General features: G+C 29.2%; 1 protein-coding gene across 2 annotated transcripts in view; it reads left to right on the top strand.

The window, feature by feature from the left end:
- The first annotated feature begins 26 nt into the window (after positions 1-26).
- LOC107454081 (formin-like protein) overlaps positions 27-9171 on the top strand; it is a 68982-nt gene continuing 59837 nt past the window's right edge. The window contains exon 1 of one of the 2 annotated variants that reach the window (XM_043045610.2): positions 27-604. In XM_043045610.2, the coding sequence (XP_042901544.1) occupies positions 443-604 (162 nt within the window). In that variant the 5' untranslated portion in view covers positions 27-442. The remainder of the gene's footprint in view (positions 605-9171) is intronic. The other variant, XR_006225531.2, reaches the window with a different exon arrangement.

Below are 9171 nucleotides of genomic sequence, written 5' to 3' on the forward strand. Positions count from 1 at the left end.
ACTAAAACTCCTTTCACTCCATTGACAAAAAATAGCAAGAGAGAACATTTTTTTCACAGTAATCCTGTATTTAAGACTGATATTTGTAATATTAGAAAGCTTTAGAATAAAAATGAAATCCTAAACATTAAATTTTTTTATTTTAAAAAGTATTAACTTTTGGAAACAACGAAGTGAACTGAAGATAGCAGACAGAAAGTTTGACGCATGCGCAGATAAATTTTTATTACTCATATTTCTGACATCAGATTAAATTTTGGGAGAGGACGATCGTGTTTCAGTTTATAGTAATGTTTTTATCCGGCATTCCCAAAGGTTATGTGTCAATTATTTGTTACCATTGGATATCACACCCCACTGAGTGCTCATAACGTTTGTGTTTATAATTCTAAGTGGAAAACATGACAATTTACTGTGTTGGATACTCATAAAAATATTGCTTATGGTGATCGAACTACCCAAAACATCTAATGCTAGGATGGGCAATGCAGGACCATCTCGTCAAAATACTATGCATAAGAGATTAAAACAGTGTCCTGTTGACAGCATGAAGATGCCCATGCCTGAGCAGAATGAGCTGGAGAAACGATTTACTAAAGTATTGGTAAGTATATAAATAAAATATCTTTGGATACACATAAATATGAAATCTATCAAATAAAAAACATTTATTTCTGTTGTATTTTACTATATCAACAGAAGAAGAAAATTGAGCACAAGATTTATACTGAAGTGTTCTTTTCCGAGAATTTTCAATCGAACTTCGGAAGAATTTTCTGAAATACAGTAAAGTCTGTTAAGAAACTTAGCCCGTATGAGAAGTTTATTTTCTTGGTTTTAACTTTTCCCTGGTTGGGAAACTTTCTCAGATAGCCAATTTACCTCTCAAAATATTGAAATTCATCTGGGGAAAAAAATTTAATAAGTTGTTGTAATTGCTTTAAACTAAAACTCCTTTCACTCCATTGACAAAAAATAGCAAGAGAGAACATCAAAATATAGCTATTAGTGGTCTGGATTATATTATAATGTAACTACTACTTTTTCGTGTGATCCTTAGTGTTATTACATAAACAAGAATTTCTAAATATCAATCTTATAGTAAATATTTAAGATATTGTAAAAAGAAAATTTAAAAATATGCCCATTTGTTTAAAAAGTTTTATTGTTAAAAAGGTTCTTTATTTCTTTCTCTTTTTTTCGTTTCTTGGATTGCTCTAAAATGTTTCTTTTTAATTTAAATAAGCATGGTTATGGAGTAAGAAATCTAGCTTTTTTAAATAAATTCCTATTTGTGTAATTATGTTCAATACCCTTTAGGTTTAGGTCTCATCAAATAATGAATTATTTTTTCTCCCACCTTTGGTGCCGTTTATACAATCCATCTGTCATATGCAATTTTCGTCAAGATTTAAAGGAACCTTAATTTGTATTTTGCAGTATCTCTGTTTAAATATCTACATACTCTGCAAAGCATGTGTAAGAGTAAAAGATATATGTCTAATTGGAATTTTCACATGCATCACGAATTTTTTACATGCAATATATTTTCCAGTCTGAATGAGAAGGATACAATAATGATTTCTTTATTGATGCCAAAATTATGACTTCCAAGCACCCATGAAAAATTGAAAAAAGATCACGGAGAAAGACCAACTTGAACGATCAAGATTTTAATTGGTTGTTGGTAGTTTTGTTGATTGTAGTTTTTGCAAATGGAAATATTTTCAAAATCCACATTATTTGAAAAGTACTACAGATGAATCATTGTTTTAAACATTAACTACTGCAGTAGGCTTTTAGTCATCCAGACTCTTAAAAAATTTGAAACTTTTGAACTGGCCATTTATAAAGTGCATCTGTGATGAAATAAGAAAGGAATTGTTTTTTTTTTTTTTTTTTTTTTTTTGAATTGGTAGTTGTCATATCTCAAGAACTTAGTCTTAAAATAAAAACTGTGCTTTTTAAATCATTGATGCCATAGCTTTTTACATTTATAGAGTAATATAATTATTCTTGCATTAATTATTTATTTTAAAATACGTAAAATCTGATATTTTTTATGGGGTGTAGAGGGGGTCAAAAGTGGAACTGTCATATCTCGTTTACATTTCCTCCACTTTAGACTAGTTCGTCTGAAGCCTGCTTTATTAGCACTTAACTGCAATCACAAATTTGTCTAAACAAGAGATTTGGCATCGAAGCAGAACTGCGTAAATGAGAAATTTTTAGGTATCCTGCATATTCATTCTTATTACTATTATGAGTCACTAAAAGTATTCAGACATTTAAAATTTGTTGTAATTTAAATAAATGGATAAACATATGTGAAAGATTTTCTCTTAAAAATGTCCAAGCATTTTTANCTATGAGTCACTAAAAGTATTCATTTATAATTTGTTGTAACATAAATAAATGGATAAGCATATGTGAAAGATTTTACCTAAAAAAATGTTCAAGCATTAATAATTGATTTCTGAAGTGTTATGTCTGTGATGCAAATACTGGCATTGTTAGAATACTTTTTTCATTTGAAGGAAAAGCGAAATTATATGCTTTCTAAAATTCCTTCTTATTACTACTATGAGTCACTAAAAGTATTCATTTATAATTTGTTGTAACATAAATAAATGGATAAGCATATGTGAAAGATTTTACCTAAAAAAATGTTCAAGGATTAATAATTGATTTCTGAAGCGTTATGTCTGTGATGCAAATACTGGCATTGTTAGAATACTTTTTTCATTTGAAGGAAAAGCGAAATTATATGCTTTCTAAAAATGATTTTTTTCTATTATTATTAAACTGTTTAATTTATGCTGTGGCTGTATAACTGCTTTTAATAGAAAATTATTTACCTACTGATCAAAGTAAAACCACTGACAACTTTAGTATAAGAATTAATGAATTAAATATTAGCCTATAACTACAATTCAAAGTGCCCTGCTTTCTAGACAGGCCATTTAATATTTATATTGTTTCTTCTGTATTCTGATACTCCCTCCCTGTATATTAGTATTAGACGGGTCCAAATTATCTGAACCGTCTCAAAAGAGCAATCAAGAATTCAATTTTTCAAATCTAACTTCATGATTCAAATTCATTTAAAATTAAAATAAAATTAATAAAAGAAATTATAAATTATTTATCGCCCATTTAACAGTATTTTTTTATTTATTTTTTTATTTGTTTCATTGTTTTGTTTTTTATTTTACTTGCAACATTTGAGACAAAGAATTTTCCAATCGGTCAGCAATAGAGCCATATATTTCCCCTGTGAATGGATGAGTAAAGGATAATTTGGCAGCTGTTTTCGCCAAAGAAATGTTTGAGCTTACTTGAAATAGAGACATTCTTTTCTAGACTTCAGACGCAAAAAAAAATCTTCTACTTTCATTGTAAATTTAACTGCACAAATATTGAGTGTAAAATTGTGATCTTAAAAGAGGATGTGTTCCTTCATTTATGAGATATAAGGGGGCTAGAGTCCATTTGCTTCCCTCTCCCTACCCGGCCCTTCAATGGTCCTTGTATAATACACAATTAAACAGATTAATAAGTAATAAGACCCATTCTCATTATATTTGAAAGATTACACCCATATCAAATACAAGCATAAGGAATTAGTTTTATCTCAAGTATTGTTTTTTCTCACAATTTCAATATTTCTTGGTGCAGTTCTGTCTATGGTGAGCCGTGACCTTCATTCCATTGGTCTGGATCGTTGCTGAAATTTTTATTCCTCTGTCACCTCTGTTCTTTTATTACACTTGATTTTCAATTTATTCATACCATGCTATCCATTTCATTTCTGTTAAATAAATTTTATTTTATGCAGAATATGAGCTTTAACAACATTAGAATTATGTTCCACAGAATTTCAATTGATGTTATTAAAAATTACGCAATTGTTTTGTTAAGTTAAAGTTTTACTCAGATAATTCAAATAATGCTCAGACCGCCTTTAAAAAACTGAGTTAAAGTCAGTTTGCTATTGCTCAATTATTACTTAGGCATGCCATAAGTACTAATACAAACATTTGATTTTGTGATCCATATTTCAAACGCAACAAACTATTTAAAATTTTGTTGAAGACTGTAGTATTTTTTAAACAATTGCAGGCCGTCACGAATTTTTTATTTTTTTTAAACTAAACATAGTGTTAATTTAGTAGCATGCAGCAGTTATTTCTCTGCTGCCTAAGCTGGAAAGGAAGAAAACATCAAGCATGCCTCATTTATTCAGCAAATAAGAAATCTATGGACCAACAGCCTTGCTGAATGTATCAGTTGTAGTCATTCAAACTCTGTGAGGACATCATATCTCATCAAAGCTGTCTATTTCCTTCCTAAGGAATTATAGTGTCAGATTTACCATAAATGAAAAATATTGTTGGGGTAGCATGAATTCCTATGTTAACAAGCAAAACAATCAGGAAATTTCCGAGCTTAAATCACTGCCAGATTCATCGTCAGTACACAAGGAGTGCTTATGGGTGCAGAGTTACTAGCTGAATGCCAGTTTGTACGTGGTAGAAGAAAAAAGTAAAAATAAATAGGTATTAATCAGCTCTACGCAATCTTGCACAAAACTGGCTGAAAGGATTAAAATTAATTCTTTTAATTTTTTTAACAGAGTTGTCAGATAGCAAATATGGCTGTTATCTTTTTAATTACTGAAAAAGCAGAATCATCTGTAGTTTAAACAGTGCTTAAAGATGGTCACGTTTTTCAAGCATCTCTCTCGAACGAGATATTTTTACAATCAGAGCTAAAACTATCCTCCACTGAAAATTTTCCCTTTAAAATTATAAGTTAAGTAATCTCATATTACCTTATGATAAAGATATTTGCTTTTGTTTACCTTTTTTAAATGGTAAGAGATTTCTTTTGTGACAAATTTTATGTAAAACTGTTTTTCAGTCATCATTGGCAACTAAATAAATACAAAATAACTACTAAATAATATATTCTAAAGCAGTATTGAGGATTAATTACTTAATACTCTCTTCTGAAAATAAAAGTATTTATCGAATTTTTAAATTTACCAAAAATTAAATAAGAATTAGTAACGCAAGTTAGTGATTGATCAAGCAAAATTATCTGGTATACCTAGAAACGGTAGCAAAATTAGAGACTGAATATGCATTAAATAATACTATAAAAAGTTTTGATCTTTTTTTCTATTAAAAATTCGTAAGTGCCATCACTGTTTTAAGTGTTCAACGTTATATTTTGTTTTACTGCGTAAAAACTATTAGAATTAATAACTTGAAATTGCGAAGGTGTGTAGAAAAATGTACTGGGAATTCAAAGGAATAAAAAAATTAAACATTCCAGAATTATCAACTTTTATACTTATAAGAAAAAAAATACCCTGTTTGTTTTGCTGCTCAAAAATTATTCGACGAAATTACGAGGGTGTGTAGAAGAATGTTCTGAGAATACATCGGAATAAAAAAAAAATTAAACGTTCGATTATTAGTTCGAGAATTATAGACTATTAAACTTATAAGAAAAAATACCATGTTTGGTCTATCTGTAGCCCTCTGCAGTGTAGCAGCTACGGGGAACCATAATATTAACTCAAAATTTTGTTTCGAACTTGTCTCGTCACAGAATAAAGTTACATTTTATTTATTTCTCTTATTGAGTCACACAATCCGCACTCCTTAGAATTTTTTTTATTTTTTTATTTTCTTAAATCTAGGTAACCATCTATTTCGTTACGATTAACGAAAGATTCTTACACAAAGCTACAAGAATTGTATATTTTGAAAACAAAATACTTTATAGAAAATTTTGATGTTAAGAAAAAAAAATTATGAATGAAAAGATAAAAAAACAAGGTAGGTTATTAAGCGGAACGAGCCGGGGGGCGTAGCTTTAGATATTTAATTCATTTTTAATTTTGATGTAACGACCTGTCTATTATCAACAAATAAAAATGTTTGTTAAACAATTATCTGGATTGAGCTGCAAACTGAGCAATCGTATTATTTCAAAAGTAATAATAAGACCCCTTATATTATTTTCAAATTACAAAAATCACTTGTTTCGGCGTGTAAGAATTTGAGTAGATTTTTTTTGTTGATAGATCTGCTAAATAACGGCGCCGGGCGGGTTTGACTTTAAATAATCATAAGACTATTGTTTACAATTTTCATGGTGTAGAAAATAACAAGTGTTGCTTAGCAATCAAAATATATATTTATGTCAAATAATATTATACTAATAACAACAGCGTCCGGCTGGCTGAACTTAAAATCATCGTAGGACTTTTGTTTACAATATTAACGAAGAAAAATGACTGAAAAGTATTGTTTATCAATCTTGTCCCATCTTCTCTTAATTGTTTGTATATTGCTGTTTTTACAGCTTCGATAAGATTTTTCGGAAATTTATAAATATTTACATAATTTATTTTGGCTTAGAGCCAAGTTATGAATCTGATAATCTTAATGGAATGACGTGTGGACCATTTGTTTAAATGAATTAAAACAATTGACCACAGTCTTTAAAATGAAATTTAATATGGCATTTTCTTTATTGTGTGTATTTATTAATTATTATGTTTATAATTTTATAAAAAAAATTTAAATTAGCACAATATCCCCAACATTCTACTTGTGAAATAAATAAATAATTCAAGTTAATTATAATAAAATAATCCTTCAAGAAAATGTTATTGTTATATTATAACAACTCAGATTTATCTGAATATTAAATTTGTTATGTGTTTTTTTATGACATTGATTTTTCGGGTCATGAAGTAACTTTCTTTTTATGCATTTATTTTTTATTATTATCATTTTGCCTTCTGAGGTCATGGAATTGTTGAATTATAATAATTATGTATTTTCTCACGAAATTATATAACACCCATTTTATAAAAATTTTAAATGGTAGAATACTTTACTGGGCGTGAACTGATAGATACCCAAAACGCTGAATTTATGCTTAGTTTTTTTTTACCATATAATTAAAGAAAGAATTATTCGAAAAACTCATATTTTAAGTAGCGCATAGATAAAAAGTGGATATAGCGTAGTAGAATATAGATTATTTTACGGCTTTGAATCATATTTAGGACAAAATTTGATATCTGATATTAATCAGATATCAAATTATGGGTTATTGCAAATGTGACTTCATGTTATTAATTCATCGAACTAATAATAAAAGTTGGTTATTAAATTAAGATCAAAATTCTATATCGCAACTCAATCCTTGGATGACTTAAGGTGCGAAAAAAATTTGCACAACTACTAGAGATGAGTTCAGGCTCGCTTTTGTAGATCCGAGCCCGAGGAGTTTTAATCAGGGTCCGAGATTCATCAAATTCACCCGAGTCCGATCGAGCCCGAGATATATGTCTTAAAAAATCTTAAGCTAAATGAAAGTCATTTGAAAATTAGTGTTAGCCTCACAACGCAAAAGTAACTGACCGCTTGTTTTTATTGTTATTTATATTTTTATAATTTTTTTTTTTTCCTTTTAAGTTTTACATTTGTTATTCTTAATTTCTGAACCAAACGTTTCTTTAAAAGCAGTGAAGAAGTTAATGAAAATTTTTATCATTAGTCCTAGAACGAAAACTTTTTTCAGTAAACTAGCCCGAGCCCTCGTCGGTGTTATCTCTATTACTCGTACGAAAAACAATCTATCTTTAACTCTAGTTACCCTAACCCAAAAACTACATATTAACTACATATACCGTTCGTGCGAAAGGGGGCTTAGCCCGCCTAATCTATGGGTATGGTATGGTGTCTAACCTTTTGTCGCTTTTTTTTATTCAAACAAAGCTTAGAGGAATTAAAACTAACCCTTTTCCTACGTAGGCGGGAGCTATTTTTAGAGTCGCACAGGGCTTGTTAAAAAGTGCCACTCTGTGGTGCCTAAAGGTCTCTTTGGAAGTACTTTAAGTCTTCCCACTTTTCCCCAAATTTATATCTTTTCTTCGTATCTTTGATTGCAACGAAAGTTAGGAACATGAGATTTTCACTAGGTGTTGAACAATTCCAGTTAGTGTGTGCGATCGGCTTCTATTTAGAACTCGTAAATAATTTTCATTTCTAATTGCTCTATGTCTCCCTTGGTTAACCACTTCTTCTGAGAGTAGACAATGACTTATAAAAGCAGTTAGGTCGTTAATCTGTTGAAATATAATGGGTACCTTGTGATGAGAAAAATTTATTTTCAAGTATTCTATGGGAGCATTTATGGTAATCGCGAAAAAAGAAAGAAGTTTAAAACGTGGTGCCGAAACCAGAATAAATAATATAAGGTTTAATTTAGTTGTATGTTACTGAATTTTTTTTTTCTCCCTACGTTGACTAGCTGATCTAGATATAATAAGATAGCCACAACAAATGACAAATTGTAATATGTTTTTATTATAATAATTATTGAAGACACCTTCACTTCTTTGACGGGACATCCCCCTAATCAACTATTAGGGGTGTCCACATAACTTTTAGGTAACTCTGCTTCCCCTCCAGCTAATGATATCTTTACCGCTAAATAAACTTTATTGCTTTCACGTCCCCCCCCCATTTAAGTCTACTGAATTTTGTATTGATTTAAAGTGTTATTTATATTAATTATTATTTATTAATTATAATTATGTTAATACATTATTTATATTTTATACTAAGCGAATACAAGCTAATAAATAAACTTGACTGTTTATTATTTATATTTATTAATCCACTTTAATAATATAAATAAACAACATAATTAAAACTTTATTTTATTATTTATCTTTATCAATTAATCACCAGTATTTTTTAGTTTTTTTTTATTTATTTATTTTTGTTTTTTTGCACTGAATGTTTTATGCGTAATATTCATATCCAATTTTTGATATCGATATCAGGGGAACCTCGATTATCTTCTTGCGAATCTTATTAATGATCCACAAGCATCCTGTCTTGCTTTTTTGTTTCTTTTTTTTGTTTTATGTTTATTTCCGTGTGACTCCTGCATTTCTTTTAACGTCTGACATAGTTTGTTACCTTGAGTACAACGGAGTTATAATTTAATAAATATTTTTTTTTTGTCTTTTTTTTACCTCGTCTGGCTTTTGTGTCGTTACCCAAAAGAACCAACCATCAATACTGTTACTCTGTCTAAACATAGTAATTTTTTTTGCGGGGGGGGGGACGTGCG

Source organism: Parasteatoda tepidariorum, chromosome 3 (assembly GCF_043381705.1).
Source record: "Parasteatoda tepidariorum isolate YZ-2023 chromosome 3, CAS_Ptep_4.0, whole genome shotgun sequence".
Lineage (NCBI taxonomy): Eukaryota > Metazoa > Arthropoda > Arachnida > Araneae > Theridiidae > Parasteatoda > Parasteatoda tepidariorum.